This window comes from Podarcis cretensis (genome assembly GCF_951804945.1).
Source record: "Podarcis cretensis genome assembly, chromosome: 7".
Lineage (NCBI taxonomy): Eukaryota > Metazoa > Chordata > Lepidosauria > Squamata > Lacertidae > Podarcis > Podarcis cretensis.
The window spans coordinates 92,302,589-92,322,608 of NC_137176.1; the positions used below are offsets into that span (position 1 = coordinate 92,302,589).

Below are 20,020 nucleotides of genomic sequence, written 5' to 3' on the forward strand. Positions count from 1 at the left end.
ACCTCCCTATGAACTTATATCTATACAATACAGGGATTAGTCTAATTCTGCCAAGATGTTTCCTTTTATTCTGTAGTTTTCTAAATATTCTTTAAAGATACCCCAATCCTTCTAGACTTTTTGTTTTGATTGGCCTCTGCTGTATGTAGATTTTATTTTATTTGTTTTTTTATCCTACATTTTATAAATGTACATCCAGTTTTTTCCCCTTTAAGTTTTTTTGGGCACCCCCAAGAGAGTGACAAACCTCGACAGCATCTTAAAAAGTAGAGACATCACCTTGCCAACAAAGGTCCGTAGTGATGTATGGAAGTGAGAGCTGGACCATAAAGAAGGCTGACCGCCGAAGAATTGATGTTTCTGAATTGTGATGCTGGAGGAGACTCTTGAGAGTCCCATGGACTGCAAGAAGATCAAACCTCTCCATTCTGAAGGAAATCAGCCCTGAGTGCTCCCTGGAAGGACAGATCCTGAAGCTGAGGCTCCAATACTTTGGCCAGCTCATGAGAAGAGAAGACTACCTGGAAAAGACCCTGATGTTGGGAAAGATGGAGGGCGCAAGGAGAAGGGGACGACAGAGGACGAGATGGTGGGACAGTGTTCTCGAAGCTACCAGCATGAGTTTGACCAAACTGCGGGAGGCAGTGGAAGACAGGAGTGCCTGGCATGCTTTGGTCCAGGGGGTCACAAAGAGTCGGACACGACTAAACGACTCAACAACAACAACAACAAAATTGTGCTGGAGGAGACTCGAGAGTCCCATGGACTGCAAGATCAAATCTATCCATTCTGAAGGAAATCAGCCCTGAGTGCTCACTGGAAGGACAGATCCTGAAGCTGAGGCTCCAAGACTTTGGCCACCTCATGAGAAGAGAAGACTCCCTGGAAAAGACCCTGATGTTGGGAAAGATGGAGGGCACAAGGAGAAGGGGACGACGGAGGACGAGATGGTGGGACAGTGTTCTCGAAGCTACAAACATGACTTTGACCAAACTGCGGGAGGCAGTGGAAGACAGGAGGGCCTGGCATGCTCTGGCCCAGGGGGTCACGAAGAGTTGGACACGACTAATCGACCCAACAACAACAACAACAAGAGAGTGGGGCCCTAAGCTATTGCTTGTTTTGTTGTTGTTGTTTAGTCGTTTAGTCGTGTCCGACTCTTCGTGACCCCATGGACCAGAGAACGCCAGGCCCTCCTGTCCTCCACTGCCCCCCGCAGCTTGGTCAGACTCATGCTGGTAACCTCGAAAACACTGTCCAACCATCTCGTCCTCTGTCGCCCCCTTCTCCTTGTGCCCTCCATCTTTCCCAGCATCAGGGTCTTCTCCAGGGAGTCTTCTCTTCTCCTGAGGTGGCCAAAGTCTTGGAGCCTCAGCTTCAGGATCTGTCCTTCCAGTGAGCACTCAGGGCTGATTTCCTTCAGAATGGAGAGGTTTGATCTTCTTGCAGTCCATGGGACTCTCAAGAGTCTCCTCCAGCACCAGAATTCAAAAGCATCAATTCTTCGGCGATCAGCCTTCTTTATGGTCCAGCTCTCACTTCCATACATCACTTGCTTGTTTACTTATTGCTTGTTTACTTATACGTAAATCAGGCACTGACATGGGCCAGATCGCTGAGCGAGGAAGGGATCCGCTCGCAGAAAGAAGGGCTGTTTGACTGGGGAAAGCAGTTGCAGCGAGAGAAGGCTTAGACTCGGCGCCCAGCCGATCCAGCGAGCGGAACGTTTCTACGCGCATCCGGAGCGCGGGGGAGGCAGGTCCGTTGCCGCACCGGTCCCCCATTGCACTTCCGGTTAGACTAGGCCTCGGTCGCAGCCCGGGCCCTCTCGTCGTTGTCGTCTGGAACCGAAACCGGGATGCGGCTGCTGCGTGGCGGGCTTCGTTTCCTGCTGAGGCCGGGGGTCCGCCGCGGACCCAACCGGCCCGCCTACCAGCAGGGCCAGAGCCCCACGCCCCGCACCCGAGAGTACTTCTATTACATCGACCACCAGGGACAGGTGTGGGGTGCTGGGGGGGGGGCAGGGAGAGGAGGGTTATGGGGCTGCCCCCTTAGAAAGGTGCTGAGGCTTATCACGGCCCAGCAAGCCCGATAGGACGGTCGGGCCCGTTATTTCTTATATATGTAAAAGGATGGCAATGGAGGGGTATAATAATAATAATAATAATAATAATAATAATAGTAATAATAATAATAATAATAATAATAATAAAGGTATACCGGGCCAAGGCCGTTTAGGGCTTTAAAGGTCAACACCAACACTTTGAATTGTATAGGAAGAGAGGTCTCCCAGGAATCGCTGTATGTATGTATGTATTTGTGTACAGTGGTACCTCGGGTTACATATGCTTCAGGTTGCATTCGCTTCAGGTTACAGACTCCGCTAACCCAGAAATAGTACCTCGGGTTAAGAATTTTGCTTCAGGATGAGATGAGAACAGAAATCGTGCTCCGGCGGCGCGGCAGCAGCAGGAGGCCCCATTAGCTAAAGCGGTGCTTCAGGTTAAGAACAGTTTCAAGTTAAGTATGGACCTCCGGAACAAATTAAGTACTTAACCCGAGGTACCACTGTATTTATTTATTTATTTGATTGCACTTATTTCATAATAACAAAGAGTCGGTCACGAAGAGTCGGACACGACTAAATGACTAAACAACAACAACATTTAACAATAATAATAATAATAATTTATTACAGTGGTACCTCTGGACGCGAATGGGATCCGTTCCGGAGCCCCGTTCCCAATTTGAGCAGAACGCAACCCGCGTCTGCGCGTGTGCACGGGTCGCGATTCGCTGCTTCTGCGCATGTGCGTGACGTCATTTTGAGCATCTGCACAGGCGCGAGCAGCGAAACCCAGAAGTAACCCGTTCCGTTACTTCCGGGTCACTACGGAACACAACCTGAAAACACTCAACCTGAAGCATATTTAAGCCAAGGTATGACTGTATTTCTACCCCGCCCATCTGGCTGGGTTTCCCCAGCCACTCTGGGCAGCTTCCAACAAAAGATTAAAAATACATTAAAACAGCAGTCATTAAAAGCTTCCCTAAACAGGGCTGCCTTCAGATGTCTTCTAAATGTCATATAGTTGTTTATTTCCTTGACATCTGGTGGGAGGGTGTTCCACAGGCAGGCACCACTACCGAGAAGGCCCTCTGCCTGGTTTCCTGTAACCTCACTTCTCACAGGGAGGGAACCGCCAGAAGGCCCTCGGAGGTGGACCTCAGTGTCCAGGCTGAATGATGGAGGTGGAGATGCTCCTTCAGGTATATTGAGCTATATTTCCCACCTGTATCTCCAGGGACCTCATGGGGGGCATATAAGGTTCTCATTCCCCTCTCCTCATTTAACCCTCTCAGCAGCCCTGTGGAGTAGGCTAGGATGAGAGGCATTGAGCAGCCCCCGAGGCATGGGCATAGCCAAGAGTGGGACAGGGGTGCATCAATAAAAATACTCAACAAAACAAAAATCCTGGCTACTCCCACGCCCCAAGGTCGCATGGAGCAACCTTCATATCACTCTGATCTCCCAGGTCCCAATCCAACACTGTGCTTTTTAACTTGTTCATGAATGATTTGGAGTTAGGGGTGAGCAGTGAGGTTGCCAAGTTTCCTGGAGACGCTAAATCATTCAGGGTTGTCGATACAAGAGTTTGTGGAGACGTCCGAAAGGACCTCCCTAGACTTGGGTGAACAGCGGCAAGAAGAACATGCAGTTCAAATGTAAAGTAACACACATTGAGGCGTGGCGATTCTTAATTTCACATATACACTCATGAGGTCTAAACGGGCGGTGACTGACCAGCAAACAGATGATGGGGTTGTAGCGGAAGATGTCGATCCAGGAAATGGTAGTTGTGAATTCCACGCTAATGGTCATTACGAACGAGAGATAAAATAAAACTGCCAGTATTGTAATGCCATGCAAGAGCAAACATAGATCCTCCTTCATTTCCGTAAGGCAGTCTTCGCCAAACTGGTGCCTGCTCCCCAGTGTTTCGGGCTTCATCTCCTGACTCTGATGAGAGTTGGAGTAGCTTGCAAACTAGGGCTTTGTAGTGTTTTGTGCCTCGTTGGCCAGATGAATGTGTCTCCTGCCCAGCCGTCCTTAAGGACACCCCAAAATCCACCTCCTCATGCTCAGGCTGACTTCCTGTATATATGCTTGCAGAAGAGGCAGAGAACATCCAGAGTTGCAGGGCTGGTTCTGTAACCTTCTTCCTATGAACCTGGGGAGTGCGCAGGGATGGAGGAAGGCAGCCATTTGTGGCTGAATGGTGTGAAAAAAGGCTCTTTAAAATGTTTGCCTTAGTGAGGAGAGGGCATTTGGACTCTGCTTCTGATACCAAAATGGCTTGGGCTGGCAATGCTAGGCTTTTCCTGTTCTCATGGGTAAGTAGTTTAATCACACAGTCTATTCTTCGCCAAGGACTAATACTAATTTATGCTTCCCTGTTGCTTTAGCTCCTAAGGACCCAATGTAGCCAATCCCTTCCATGGTGAGGGGTAGGGCTGGGCGATATATTGATATATAATCCAAAACTGGTTTGAAGTTCTGCCCGGACACTGAGGTCCAGCGCCGAGGGCCTTCTGGCGGTTCCCTCACTGCGAGAAGCCAAGTTACAGGGAACCAGGCAGAGGGCCTTCTTGGTGGTGGCGCCTGCCCTGTGGAACGCCCTCCCACCAGATGTCAAAGGGAAAAACAACTACCAGACTTTCAGAAGACATCTGAAGGCAGCCCTGTTCAGGGAAGCTTTTGATGTTTGATGCATTACTGTATTTTAATATTTTGTTGGAAGCTGCCCAGAGTGGCTGGGGAAACCAAGCCAGATGGGCGGGGTATAAATAATTTTTTTAAAATTATTATTATTATTATTATTATTATTATTATTATTATTGAAGTCCATATTGTGATAATGCTTTCAAAATATTTGACCTGGCAATATGTCGCAAATCATGATGTGTGTGTGTGCCAAGCAAAAATCACGATGCAGGGAAAACCGCGCAGCCAGCCTCTGCCTCTACATAGCTTCATCCTTATTTCACACCTTGTGATATATCAGTATATCATCATGTTTAGCTGATGGAATTATCACAGTGATGCAAACCAGATATCGCCCAGCCCTACTGTTCATATCTCAGTCCGAGCTCCTGCCAACCTAGCAGTTCGAAAGCACGTCAAAGTGCAAGTAGATAAATAGGTACCGTTCCGGCAGGAAGGTAAACGGCGTTTCCGTGCGCTGCTCTGGTTCGTCAGAAGCGGCTTAGTCATGCTGGCCACATGACCCAGAAGCTGTACACTGGCTCCCTCGGCCAAGAAGAAGAAGAAGAAGAAGAAGAAGAAGAAGAAGAAGAGGAGTTTGGATTTGCTATACTGCTTTATCACTACCCTAAGGAGTCTCAAAGCAGCTAACAACCTCCTTTTCCCTTCCTCCCCTACAACAAACTCTCTGTGAGGTGACTGGGGCTGAGAGACTTCAGAGAAGTGTGACTGGCCCAAGGTCACCCAGCAGCTGCAGGTGGAGGAGTGGGGAATCGAACCCGGTTCACCAGATTACGAGTCCACCACTCTTAACCACTACACCACACTGGCGAGATGAGCACCGCAACCCCAGAGTTGGTCACGACTGGACCTAATGGTCAGGGGTCCCTTTACTTTTTACTGTTCACATCTGCATAGCTCCATCCTTTCAGGCATCATGATGCATCTGGATGTTTCGCTGATGAAATACCGCAATGTTGAAAGCCAGATATCGGCCAGCTGTAGTGCAGGGTTCTCCTTTTCATGGCAGCCCAATGTTAATAGCCACCTCTAGCACAGATCTCTGCCGGCTGAGTGGCAGATGCATGGTGTGCCTGGAAAGTGCCACTTGGCATCGCGCCAAGCCTTGGGGCTGTTGGGCCTCTTTTTAATCCATTAGCGTTAACTGCCGATTCACGTAGTCGCCTCCACTGCATTAATGGTGTATCGAATTAGTGCTGAATGAATCATTATGGGGGAGATTAGGAGTTGTAATTAGTGTTAAAAGAGCAGTTCGTGGCCGCCCTGTTGCTCTGGACTGATCTGGAAATTAGCAGTCCTCAAGAATGTGGGAGCTCTGAGTTGCAAACAGCTCCATTGTTGGCATTCGCCAGGCAGTGAATAGCCCTTTAGGAAGCTGCTTGTCCCTTAACCTTTGCTCAGTGTCTGTCTATCCAGAGCCCAATATTACCGTACTTTAGATAATATGGTGGAAGCCAAATTAAGGGGCAGGGGTGGTGTTGGCTGAGCTATTTTGAAGCCCTTTGTCTCTTTGAGGCATCCAGTGACCCAGTTCTCTCATAATGCTAAGCCATGGTTTGTCTTAATTGGGGTTTGTTCAGCTGTTTATCAGCTCCATCTGGTACGCAGGATGAGACCCTTCCTGCCCGCAGACTGTCTCGCCAGAGTGGTGCATGCTCTAGTTATCTCCCGCTTGGACTACTGCAATGCACTCTATGTGGAGCTACCTTTGAAGGTGACCCGGAAACTACAACCAATCCAGAATGCGGCAGCTAGACTGGTGACTGGGAGCAGCAACCGAAACCATGTAACACTGGTCTTGAAAGACCTACACTGGCTCCCAGTACATTTCCAAGCACAATTCAAAGTGTTGGTCCTGACCTTTAAATCCCTAAACAGTCTCGGTCCAGTATACCTGAAGGAGCGTCTCCATCTCCATCATTCCGCCCGGACACTGAGGTCCAGCTCCGAGGGCATTCTGGCGGTTCCCTCGCTGCGAGAAGCCAAGTTACAGGGAAGCAGGCAGAGGGCCTTCTTGGTAGTGGCACCCGCCCTGTGGAATGCCCTCCCACCAGATGTCAAAGAGAAAAATAACTATCAAACTTTTAGAAGACATCTGAAGGCAGCCCTGTTTAGGGAAGCTTTTAATGTTTAATAAGTTACTGTATTTTAGTGTTCTGTTGGAAGCCACCCAGAGTGGCTGGGGAAACCCAGCCAGATGGGCGGGGTATAAAGAATAAATTATTATTATTATTAAATTACAAGTTGACAATGAAGCAGAGGGAGAAGAGAAAGTTGGTGCTGGGCAAACTGTGAGCTGTGTGGGCCTGGGTCTCTTGACGGTACTAGTGTGTGGCTCCTAACTAGTGCTATTTTTCTAGAAAAAGAGGTTCCAGAACTCGCCATGAACACCTCCCTGGTTCTCTTATACAGTGGTACCTTGGTCGTCGAACTTAATCCGTTCTGTCTGACTCCCAGAACCGTTCGGATACCAAAGCACAGTGTGCTGGTCCCGGGGGCTAACCGTGAGGCGAGGTCCGAGTCCAGTCCGAGGTCGAGGGTGCAGTATGGAGGCAGTCCGTAAAAGTTGAAGTTGGGTCCAAGGCAGGGAGTCGGGTGAGGTCAGGAGCTCCGGCAGAACAGCAGGACAGGGTGCAGGCAGGAACAGGGTACCAACAATGTTGCTCCCGCAACTTGGGACTGGGGCTGGCTGGCTTTTATCTGCCCCGAGGCATAGGGCGGCACCGATCCTCTGGTGACTCGCCTCTCTTAGCCTGGAGGCGAGCACTCCTCCTGCGGGAACTTAGTTCTCTCCTCCTCTCTGCCCTGAGCCTCTGCAGCTCAGGAGAGGCTGGAGGGTTACCAGACCCAGAGGCAACCTCAGCTTTCTCTGACGGGGCTGAGAGTGGAGCACCTGCAGGCAATGGGTCCTCCATCACCTCAGGAGCCAGAGCAGACTCAGCTGGTGCCTGCACCTGAGGATCCAGCACAGGTGAGGACCCTTCAGGCTCATGCCCCAGCCCCGGCTCAGCTGGTTCTGGAAGCAGGGAATCCTGTGCAGGCTGGGATCCCTCAGGTTCAGCCTCTGAATCCGATTCCCAGGCCATCACACACAGCTTCTGATTGGCTGCAGAAGCTTCCTGCACTCAATCGGAAGCCGCGTTGGACGTTCGGCTTCCATAAAACGTTCGCTAACTGGAACACTTACTTCCAGGTTTGCGGTGTCTGGGAGCCGATTTGTTCTGGAGCCAAGCCATTCGACAAGCAAGGTACCACTGTCTTGGCGATGTCACCCATCTGAGAGGCACCGGAAGGCGAGTTCCGGCTGAAATAAAGCCCTGCCCATAACAATCCCACCCCAAATGTGTTTTGAGTTGGGTGGCAATACTTTCCTACTAAATGTGCTGAGGGCTGTCATCTCAGAACCACTTCCAGCCACTAAGTTGTGCAGGATGCATTGCGTGGATCTGTACAGATCTTGCCATGCTGACTGTTTCAGAAGAAGCCCACATCTGCTGCAACCTTCTTCAGTCCGGTTTTGGACAGCTCAGTGATGGCAAGACATGGCTCAGGTTGCAAGTGAGGTCCAAGGTGAAGCCAATTGAGAAGGTTGCTGGACTCAGCAGGTATCATCAACTTAGATGTGCGATCCAGGCTGAGAGTCTTTGGTTCCACCTTGAGCGGTGGAGCTCTCTGGTCCTTCAGCTACACCCATACAGCTCTCCCCACCCTGCCTGCCTTGAATAGTTGTGTTTTACCAGACTGTCTGCTCATCATCCTGTTTCTTTCTCCTCCTTCTCCCAATCCCTCCTCCGGCAACCCTGCACAGCTTTTCCTGGACGATGCCAAAGTCAAGAACTTCATCACGTGTTTCAAAGGTAATGTCCACCTGCTCTGTCCCGGTTTGCACGGCTCCTCCATGTATGCCCCGCGGAGGACCTTAAGGTCCCTAAATACCAACACCCTAGTGGTCCCGGGCCCTAAGGAAGTCAGATTAGCCTCAACCAGAGCCAGGGCCTTTTCAGCACTGGCTCTGGCCTGGTGGAACGCTCTGTCTCATGAGACCAGGGCCCTGCAGGATCTGATTTCTTTCCGCAGGGCCTGTAAGACAGAGTTGTTCCACCTGGCCTTTGGCTTGGAATCAACTTGATCCACTTCCCCTCTTTCCTCTTTCCTTTTTCCTTTCTCCTACTGTGATGGAACTCTTATTTGGGGACTTCCCTGGCTTTTTTCTGGCCCACGTAGGACCAGTCTGGATAGTTGGCCTTGGTAAAGATAAGATGTTTTCATCCCCAAAAGGTTTTTGATTTGAGTTTCTGCTGAAATGAGGCTGCATTTTAATGTTGTATTTTAATCTTGTTTTTAAGCTGTATGTTAATCAATTGTTTTTATACCTGGTGTTAGCCACCCTGAGCCCGGTGTTGGCTGGAGAGGGCGGGGTATAAATAAAATTGATGATGATGATGATGATGATGATGATGGCACCCATCCCTCCTTGAGCCAGCTGAGCAGGGTCAGTGGGCACCGTCATGGGAGCAGAAACAAATTGCAAATGGCGGGCTTGACTCTTCCAAGTCATCATTGACAGTGGTGGATGCCTGGTGCCAATTAGGTAACCAAACAACCCCCTGTGTTGCATAGAGAACGTCAGCAATGTCTAGGCAACACGATGACCATGTACATACGCAATAGACAATCTTTATAGAATTCCTTCAAACCATAACAAGTACAAAATGAAATCTTTAGTCTCTGAAAATCTTTAAATGAAGCAAGGTACCAGACTTTGTACGATGTAAGACAAGCTGTGAAGCTTTGTGTATTCAGCAAATATGATGTCCAACACTGAACAGTGATTCCGGATATTGACTACTGTTTCATAGAATTCTTTGTCAGCGTGGTGGGAGGTTATAGAATTGCTTCACAAACCCATCTTATTTTGAATGAATATATGTAAATGAAAATATCAAATGCTGTGGAACAGTGCTCATGTAATAATGTAGTCACTGTTCAGTGTTGGACATCATATTCATTTAAAGATTTTCAGAGGCTTTGAGACTAAAGATTTCATTTTGTTATGGTTTGAAGGAATTCTATAAAGATTGCCTGTTGCGTATCTACATGGTCATCGTGTTGCCAAGACATTGGTGCCGATTAGGGACTGGTGAGGCAGAAGACAGGGAGCCCCACGGGAGGTGGAACCAGAAACAGGCAGAGCCAACTGCCTCTAGTTTTGCCCCAATCCTCCTCCTCCCTGAGGAGTATTATAGGGGGCAACATTGAGATTGAGGAGGCGGCAGAGGAAACTGACACGCAGGACACACACACCCCGGACTGCTTGTAAGAAAGAATGGATTCCTTTGGAAGGTGGGGGGCTCTTCTTCATTGGAGTTTTTTAAACAGAGTTTGGATGGCCACCTGTCAGGGATTCTGTGGTTCCAGCATTGGGGGCTGGACTAGATGACCCTCAGTCCCTTCCAACTCTACAGTTCTTCGATTTTAAGAAGGCAGGCAGCTGTGAGGCTGAGATGGGTGGGGCAGCTCCCCATTCATCCAAACAGAGCAGCCTTCATTGGTTGTTAACGTTGCTCTAGCACATTAATGTTGCTCTAGCACACCAACTGACAGTGCCTGGCAGAATCTAGACTGCCAGCAGGTTCTTTCCAGTCCCCATGACTTCCCAGCCTTTAGGCATATCTTCGTTGAGTGCCAACGAGGCTGAGGAGCTGTCAGTTCCTCCAGGACTGCGTCTAATCACCTTTTAAAGGTGGCGCCATGGGTTAAACTACAGAGCCTAGGGTTTGCCGATCAGAAGGTTGGAGGTTCGAATCCCCGCGATGGGGTGAGCTCCTGTTGCTTGGTCCCTGCTCCTGCCCACCTAGCAGTTCGAAAGCACGTCAAAGTGCAAGTAGATAAATAGGTACCACTCTGGCTGGAAGGTAAATGGCATTTCCGTGCGCTGCTCTGGTTCGCCAGAAGCGGCTTAGTCATGCTGGCCACATGACCCGGAAGCTGGACACCGGCTCCCTCGGCCAGTAAAGCAAGATGAGCGCCACAACCCCAGAGTCGTCCGCAACTGGATCTAACAGTCAGGGGTCCCTTTACCTTTACCTTTAAGTTGGTTTTAACTATGTGTTGCTTGAAGGGTGTCGTGGGCTGGCCTGAGGTTCAGCTTCCATTTGACAGCAAATTGCAAGGAGGGAGCGGTTGTGTGAGTTGAAGAACACTTTCGCCTGTGACTTTTGTTCCGGGGGCGGGGGCGGGTAGAAAACCTTTTCACACAGGTTATGCAAGCTCTGGCAGGTGCTCCTGAGCAGATGGTCCCTGTCCCCCCTCCTGAATAGTCAATGGTTGTGTAAGTGAGATCTCCTGGTGAGAATTAGAGGATCCTCTGCTAAGCCATTGCATGATCCTGAAAATCCCCGCTTGGAGACTTTTTATCTTCTCCGGAGCTGCACTCATCCCCTCCAGTGTTCCTGCGTTAAGACCTGGCGGCGTAATCTTTAATCGGTATTAAAAACCCAGGCCGGCGCACCACCAGGCCTTGCGAGGCCGAGGCAGTGAAGTGGTGCTCCACCCCTGGGGGCAAATGAGGCTGGTGAGATTGCTCCACATCTAGGGTGGGGTTTGAGGGAGAACACCATGTTTGCAGGATGCTCTCCTGCCAGTGCCATTCTTTTCCCTGTCCTCCGAGCTGAGCGCCAGATGTTCCTCCGCCAAACCTCACAATATGCCTTGACCTCCCCATTTCCTCATGCCGGCTTTTGCTAATCCGGAACCCTCCCATAATCGTTCACGGTAGTCAACATTTGCTGTAGCAAATCTCCAGCTAAATGAGGCCTTTGGGGACAATAAGGTCCAGTGATGTTTCCCCCCATCAGCTGGCAAATAGGATCCAGGCTTGAAACTGCCTCTGCCCCCCCCCCTTTCCCCACACATTCTTCTCCCTGGGGCTAAGATCCATTGCACATTGGTTGAGCACGTCAGTCAGCCTCCTGGTGGCATGTGATACCATGCAGTTGTAGCTCAGTAGTTGAGTATCCGCGTTGCGTGCAAAAAGTCCTGGGTTCAAACCTCCAGGTAGAGCTGCGAGGGCTGCTGACAGTCAGTGGTGACAGCACTAGGCAATAATAATAATAATAATAATAATAATAATAATTTATTATTTATACCCCGCCCATCTGGCTGGGCTTCCCCAGCCACTCTGGGCGTCTTCCAACAAAACACTAAAATACAATAACCTATTAAACATTAAAAGCTTCCCTAAACAGGGCTGCCTTCAGATGTCTTCTAAGAGTCAGGTAGTTGTATCTTTCCTTGACATCTGGTGGAAGGGTGTTCCACAGCGAGGGTGCCACCACCAAGAAGGCCCTCTGTCTGGTTCCCTGTAACTTGGCTTCTCGCAGCGAGGGAACCGCCAGAAGGCCCTCGGCACTGGACCTCAGTGTCCAGGCGGAATGATGGAGATGGAGACGCTCCTTCAGGTATACTGGACCAAGGCCGTTTAGGGCTTTCAAGGTCAGCACCAACACTTTGAATTTTGCTCGGAAACGTACTGGGAGCCAGTGTAGGCCTTTCAGGACCGGTGTTATGTGGTCTCGGCGGCCGCCCCCAGTCACCAGTCTAGCTGCCGCATTCTGGATTAGTTGTAGTTCTAGTTGAGCTAGATATGCTGATGTAACGTTTGGTATAAGGCAGCTTTCTGTGTTCCTTTCCTTCCATCCCTTGGTTAGTCACACCCTACATCAGTCACAGAGGAAAAGACCCTTATCAGATGGAAGACCTAATTGGAAAAGCGTATGATAGAATTTGTTTTTTAAAATTAATACTTCCACTCAAACCTTTTTATTTTGACAAAGTAATAATCATAAATAAATAAGAATAAAAATGTGTACCCCACTACCAAGACCATTCCATTGTAACTATCCAACCTCCCAAAATTTCAACACCTCTTGACCCCTTTCCATTTTAACAGTACAAATACTACAAACACCTTCCATATCTCCTCAGAATCATTTCTTCTGCGTATTCTCCGTCTTACCTTAATGGCACATGTTAACTTATCATTAATAGCTGTATCCCACACCCCTTTATACCATTCTTCCATTTTATATTCTGCCTGCCCCTTCCACTTCCTAGCTGTCATAATTCGTGCAGCTGTCAATAAATTTGTGAGCAAGTCCTTCATAGCCTCCGAACCATCCACTCCATCCTAAATTGATAATATACTCAAATCTTCTTCCCTTACAAAAAAACAAACAACATAGAAACCAATGGGGTGGCAAGGAAAGTGTTTTTGCTTTGAGAAATGGCCAGTCATTTCCTAATGTGGGTCACTTGGGTGCCAGGAAGTATCTTCTGGGTGGCCCTGGGTGGCATAAACGTATGCCAGGATCTAGTTACAGGTAGGTAGCCGTGCTGGTCTGCCATAGTCGAAACAAAATTAAATAATTCCTTCCAGTAGCACCTTGGAGACCAGCTAAGTTTGTTATTGGTATGAGCTTTCGTGTGCATGCATGAAGTCTGAAGAAGTGTGCATGCTCACAAAAGCTCGTACCAATAAACTTAGTTGGTCTCTAAGGTGCTACTGGAAGGAATTTTTTTTATTATGCCAGGATCGACCTTCCTTGGGAGAACCTCAGGGTTCAATTTATATCAGAAGCTTGGAAGGATTGGTAGAAATGCGTGAGAAAGTGGCGGTATATTGTTGTTTAGTTGTTTAGTCGTGTCCGCCTCTTCATGACCCCCTGGACCATGGCACGCCAGGCACTCCTGTCTTCCACTGCCTCCCGCAGTTTGGTCAAACTCATGCTGGTAGCTTCGAGAACACTGTCCCACCATCTTGTCCTCTGTCGTCCCCTTCTCCTTGTGCCCTCCATCTTTCCCAACATCAGAGTCTTTTCCAGGGAGTCTTCTCTTCTCATGAGGTGGCCAGAGTCTTGGAGCCTCAGCTTCAGGATCTGTCCTTCCAGTGAGCACTCAGGGCTGATTTCCTTCAGAATGGAGAGGTCTGATCTTCTTGCAGTCCATGGGACTCTCAAGAGTCTCCTCCAGCACCAGAATTCAAAAGCATCCATTCTTCGGCGATCAGCCTTCTTTATGGTCCAGCTCTCACTTCCATACATCACTACTGGGAAAACCATAACTTTAACTATACAGTGGTACCTCGGGTTAAGTAATTAATTCGTTCCAGAGGTCTGTTCTTAACCTGAAACTGTTCTTAACCTGAAGCACCACTTTAGCTAATGGGGCCTCCTGCTGTCACCGCGCCGCCGGAGCTGTTCTCATCCTGAAGCAAAGTCCTTAACCCGATGTACTATTTCTGGGTTAGCGGAGTCTGTAACCTGAAGCGTATGTAACCCGAGGTACCATGGTACGGACCTTTGTTGGCAAGGTGATGTCTCTGCTTTCTGCTTTCTAAGATGCTGGAGGTATATACAAACCTACATTTAAAACCAAACCAGGAATTGCAATAGTTCTTGCTGAATGAGCCCGCATCCCCCCTGCCTTCTTCTTGTCTTTGGGTGGGCTGTCCATTCCCACCCCCCACCCCCGGTTTCATCTTTCAATGCACCAGTTGTAACTGTGAGCAGTAAAGAGTTCATTTTTAAAAAAGGGGAGGAGAAAGAGAATGAAAGTGCTTGCAAGCTGGTGTGCCCCCGACTCCTGTGGTTTGCCTCCTGCCTGGGGGTCGGATGCAGGTCAGAAGCAGAGCAACGCCCCCCCCCAAGACGATCTGCACTGCAGAGGGATGCTGTCACTGCGCCATGTCTCCACTTCCGCAGGAGCATCGTCAGCAGCGCTCGCTTGCCTCCTGCCGCACATCATTCCTCTTCAAAAGTGACATGTCCCAGGACAGCAGTGGCCCAGTGGGGGGAGGAGTGGAGCTAAAACGCTTTTCAAGAGCCCCCAGTTCAGATTTGCCATTCCTATGTTCTCTCTCCTCCAGCCACTGCTTAAAGTCTCAATCCTCACATTCCTCGTCTCATTAAAAATCATAGCTAAGTGGGATTCAGGGCTGTGCTTCCAGCTAGCACACAGTCACCTGGGTTTAAGACCGCTCTGATTTGAAGATCCGGGGGCAGGAATCTCCTTTCCCGCTTGTGAAATATCCCTGCCAAATCCACGTGGGATTTTGCACCGTCACATAACGTGATGAGCTTGGGATCGGGCTTGTGCGAGCCGCATCCTTCCTTCTCCCCACCGATTCCAGTTTGGACTCTTTCACACACACACACACACACACACACACACACACACACCAACCACCGCCTCGTTTCCAGAGTAGCTCCCAGCAAAACAAACAAAACACGCATGGCGTGTGCCTGTTTGCATCTTAATTTCCTTCCGCCAATTACGCGGCTGCACCTGCGCTATTAATAACTCAGATTTACGACTCTTCCCACCTGCCTGTGTTCTGAGGCTCGCACTTGTAAATGCCGCTGGGTCCGCTGCCTCCGGGTGGCAGTTGTTTGGGCTGAATGCCAAACAGAAGCAGAACATCCAAATGGTTTGCCAAGGAAGCGCGCAGCGAAGAAACGGCCTTCTGAGCTCAAAATAAATGAAGCCGATGGCCAAGGTGTTTGGCTTACGTGCTGTTTGGATTAAGTCGCGTTCTGCATGCGTTCCTTGGGCGAGAACTGGTGCTTGAGGGTCGCTCCACACATGCGTCTGTGCTGGCCCCAGGGGTAACCCGAGAAACGCGGTCCACGTCCGGTCCAGAATCCAAAGGTTCCATTAGGAGTCAGTCCGACACGGTCAAGGCAGGACATGAGGCAGGAAACCAAGCAAGGACAGGACCAGGATCTCAGGCAGTGTCTGGCATACAGCAATGTTGCTCTCGCAACCTGGGGCGAGGTCCGACAGCCTTTTATCTCTGACGGGGTAACAGTCGGTCCTGATCCCCCGGCGACTCACCTCCCTGTTTCGCCCGACGGCAAGTACTCCTCCTGCGAGTACCCAGGTCTCTCCTTCTCTCAGACCTCAGTCTCTGCAGCTCGGGAGACGTCGGTGGGTTACTAGACCCAGAGGCCGCCTCAGCCTCTCCTGACCCAACCGGTAGTGGAGCAGCTGTAAGTGATGGCCCAGCTGAAGGCAACGAGGTCCTCCCCGCATCTGGAGCCAGGGCAGGCTCAGGCCCCTGACTCGGCCCAGTTGGTGCTTGTTGCAGGGGAATCTGTGCAGACTGGGACTCTTCAGGATCAGGCCCCAGACTGGGTTCAGATGATGCCTGAGGCAAAGGATCTGGTGCAGACTGAGACCCCTCTGGTTCCGAGTCCGAGCCCGAGTCCCAGGTCATCACAGCGCCTGCCTGGCTGTAGGGCACGAATCGTGTCTTCTAGCCTCGGCCAACCTGGCACCCTTCTGATGATTTGCACCGCAATGCCCAACAGCTCCAGCCAGCGCAGGGGCTGGTAGGATTTTAGCCCAAAACATCTGAATGGCACATAGTTGCGAGAGGCTGACCTAGACCTTTCCGGCATAGTTTTGCCGAGTTCTCAAACTCCTTAAATGAGCGCGACTCTCTGTCTTCCAAACACAAACCACACACAAGATAATGATGGTGATTTATCATTTATGTGCCACCCATCTGATTGAGTTGCCCAGCCACTCTGGGCGGCTTCCAGCAAATTGTAAAACCACCATAAAACATCACGCATTAAAAACTTCCCTATACAGGGCTGCCTTCAAATGCCTTCTAAAAGTCAGATAGTTGTTTATTTCCTTGACATGCTAAGACATCTCTTTAGGAAGGGGGGTGCCTTCAGTCTCTCAGATCCCTAAAGGCAAAACACACAAAACGTAATTGGAGAACAGATGGGTTTGTAAATGAAGGGATCCTGCAAAATGGCTGTGTTAGTTCTGTTCCGTCTAGGGCTGTTTGCTGCTTGGCGGCTCAGTTTGGAGGAGCCAAACAGAGCATGGTTCAGATTGCCTTCTTCTGAGCTGCAGGCTGGCCTTGCCTGCGTTCTCTTCCTCAAGGAAATCAGAGCTGGGAGCACAACAGAGGATTCTTCATTTTGTCTATTTCAAGGGATGTTTGACCCCGGCCAGGGCCAGCCCATGCATTAGGCAAAGGGAAGCCATTTGCTTTGGGTGGTGGATCGACCTCCTCTGGGGCTGGATGAACAATTAAGCACGTGCTCTGGGCATCAAGGGAAGGGCAGGCACCGCAGAAATTTTCCACTGCCAGATTTTTAACACGAATGATCACAAATTGCTCAACTGAGCATTCATTTTCTCAGCTGAAGTATATTAAAAATCCCAACAGAGCAACTCTGCAACAAGGCAGGCTGGATGCCTTATCCTTACTAAGCATAGAAGCAGATACGTTATGTAAGATTAGTTTTGAGGATCTGATCAAAGACCTTAGAAACAAGTGTGTGTGTGTGTGTGTGTGTGTGTGTGTGTGTGTGTGTGTGTATCAAATATAAAGTGGAAGTATACAAAAATAGAAGGACGCTCATCTTGCTTTACTGGCCGAGGGAGCCGGCGTACAGCTTCCTGGTCATGTGGCCAGCATGACTAAGCCGCCTCTGGCAAACCAGAGCAGCACACGGAAACGCCGTTTACCTTCCCGCCGGAGTGGTACCTATTTATCTACTTGCACTGGTGTGCTTTCAAACTGCTAGGTTAGCAGGAGTTGGGACAGAGCAACGGGGTGTTGCGGGGATTCGAACCGCCGACCTTCTAATCGGCAAGTGCTAGGCTCTGTGGTTTAACCCACCGCACCACCCACGTGTGCTAGTAGGAGATTGGAAACGCATCGACCGGCCTTCTTGCTTTCTCTCCCTCCTTCCTGCAGACAAGCAGTTCCTGGTCTTCTTCTTCAAGCAGCTCAAGCTGAACCAGAGCGGGCGCTACGAAGCCGCCTTCCCCTACCTCTCGCCCTGTGGCCACGAGCAGAACTTTGTCCGATGCGACGACCGGCCGATCGTCTTCACCCACCTCCTGCAGGGAGCGTCGGGTGAGGAGCTGTTGTCTTACTGCGGCGGAGCAGACAAGCTGGCCGTGCCCTTCCAGCCCGAGAAGCTGCTGATGCTGCCTGAGAATGGGCGCCTCTACCACCCGGGGCCAGAGAAAGCTGGCGGCGTTGGGCTGGTGAAATCGGCCCTGGCCTTTGAGCTGAGCCCTTGCTTTGACTATGAGCAAGGGCCCAGCCAGGCGCCGACACATTTCCGCTGGCGTGACCGGCGCCATGCCCTCACGAACGAGCTGCTTCCGTTTATCCGAAAGGACGAGGGAACCTAGAACCGGCACTTGGAGTTGTTGGGTTTGCCAGTCTGTGCCAACCGCATAGCCTTCCTGTTATGTGGGATGGTGTCTGTAGCTGGAGATGGTGGCGAGGAGAGGACAGTTCCCATCATCCCATGTGCCTTGTTGATCCAGGAAACCAATCTGATGAAGAATGGGAGATGGGACAGTTTGATCCATGGCTAGCCACCATCTTGAGAAGGATTCTGGACGGAGTCTCTTGGAATAAAATTATTCTGTCTCTTATCCTCTAGGCCTGGTATATGTTTCATTTGTTCCACTGTCGAATGACTCTTACTATATGTAATTTTTTTCTGATGTTTAGTTGGGATTGCCTTCCTTTTTAAAAAATAAATATATTTTTATTAAATGATTTTAACAAAACAAATTATCAATCAAAATAACCAATTACATTTCCTCCCCTTTTTTATTCCCCCCTTCCTTCCCTCTCTCACCCGCTAAAGACTTCCCTCAGCTCCCCTCTCTGATTTGTTAGCACATACTATTCCCTACATGTTAAAAATGGTACATACCATTGCCTTATCTGTCATATATTCTACTAATAAATTAGTGGATGTTTATTCAAAACCTGCCAAGGAGTCCAAATCATTTTGTTGTTTTTTAAGATAATCTGTAAACAGTTCCTTCTTCCTTGAAGTCACGATTGTCCTTCTCACATAATCTATATGTCAACTTTGCCAATTCCGCATAACACATCAATTTTTCTTGCCATTGTTCTTTCATTGGAGTTTCCTCATTCTTCCATCCTTGTGCTAGCAAGACTCTGTGGTTGCATACATAAATAGATTCTTTTTCTTGGCAGGTCTTATCCTAAAATCCCTAACAAAAATGCTTCTGGTTTCTTTACAAGTGTCATTTTAAGCATTTTTTCAATGCATTACATATCACCTCCCAGGGATTGCCTTCCTTATAATTTTATGGAATTGTAAGTGGGTGGCACTGTGGGTTAAACAACAGAGCCTAGGGCTTGCCAATCAGAAGGTTCGAATCCCTGCGACGGGGTGAGCTCCCGTTGCTTGGTCCCTGCTCCTGCCCACCTAGCAGTTCAAAAGCATATCATGTGCAAGTAGATAAATAGGTACAGCTCCAGCGGGAAGGTAAACGGTGTTTCCATGCGCTGCTCTGGTTCGCCAGAAGCGGCTTAGTCCTGCTGGCCACACGACCCGGAAGCTGTATGCCGGTTCCCTCGGCCAGTAAAGCGAGATGAGCACCACAACCCCAGAGTCGTCCGCGACTGGACCTAACGGTCAGGCGTCCCTTTACCTTTACCTGCTCTGGAGCAGCAGAAAAGAAGCTTGCTCCATCTTCCGTGTGCCAGCCCTTGAGATATCGGAAGATGACTATCATATCACCTCAATGGAGAAAACTTCCAAAGAAGTTTCATTGGGGTCATTTCCAGTTATGCCTTCGCTGGAGCTCAGGATATCTTTTAAGGCAGGTGTTGCCTTTCAACAAAATGAAATTGTTTCCAAATACAGGCATCCTCCTGTTTCCAAGGAAACAACACTTACCATGGTTTCCTCCTCCGAGAAATTTTAGATATCCCCTTTTAATAGGTGGATGTGATCCTTCTTGACAGCTTTCGATCCAGAGACTGGCCTTTCCTGCCGCGTTTCACCTGGATCCTGCCTCTAGCCGGGAAACCGAAATCCTCAGCGGCTTTCTCCGGATTGTATCTGGGCTGCCCAAGATGGAGATTCCCCTCCTCTCCCCCCCCCCCCGCTGACTATTTTTATCCAATTTAATGCTTTTAGGAGATCGCGCAGGGTGAAAAGAGGGGAAACCTCAGCGGGCCTAAAAGGCAGAGCTGAACGGCAAAATGGAAAGGAGTTTTGCTATTCAGTATCTGCACAGAGTGCAGACTAATTAGGGAGAATAATTATTTGCAAGGCGGGTGGGCAGAGGAAATCCCCAGTGCAGGGAAAATCTGGACCTCTGGATTGGCCAATAGGACCTGCCAGCTTACTACTACTAGTAGTAGTA

General features: G+C 49.5%; 1 protein-coding gene across 1 annotated transcript; it reads left to right on the forward strand.

Moving 5' to 3' along the window:
* The first annotated feature begins 1,784 nt into the window (after positions 1–1,784).
* Positions 1,785–18,262, forward strand: LOC307220522 (UPF0598 protein C8orf82). The gene is made up of 3 exons (XM_079984537.1): positions 1,785–1,999; positions 8,595–8,643; positions 17,568–18,262. The coding sequence occupies exons 1-3, from the start codon at positions 1,859–1,861 to the stop codon at positions 18,011–18,013; spliced, it is 636 nt and encodes a 211-aa protein (XP_079840663.1). The 5' UTR covers positions 1,785–1,858; the 3' UTR covers positions 18,014–18,262.
* The last annotated feature ends 1,758 nt before the right edge of the window (positions 18,263–20,020 follow it).

Coding starts and splice junctions, on each gene's coding strand:
- LOC307220522 (XM_079984537.1), top strand. CDS start 1,859: ATGCGGCTGCTGCGTGGCGGGCTTCGTTTCCTGCTGAGGCCGGGGGTC. Junction 2,000..8,594: donor ACATCGACCACCAGGGACAG/GTGTGGGGTGCT, acceptor AACCCTGCACAG/CTTTTCCTGGACGATGCCAA. Junction 8,644..17,567: donor CTTCATCACGTGTTTCAAAG/GTAATGTCCACC, acceptor TCCTTCCTGCAG/ACAAGCAGTTCCTGGTCTTC.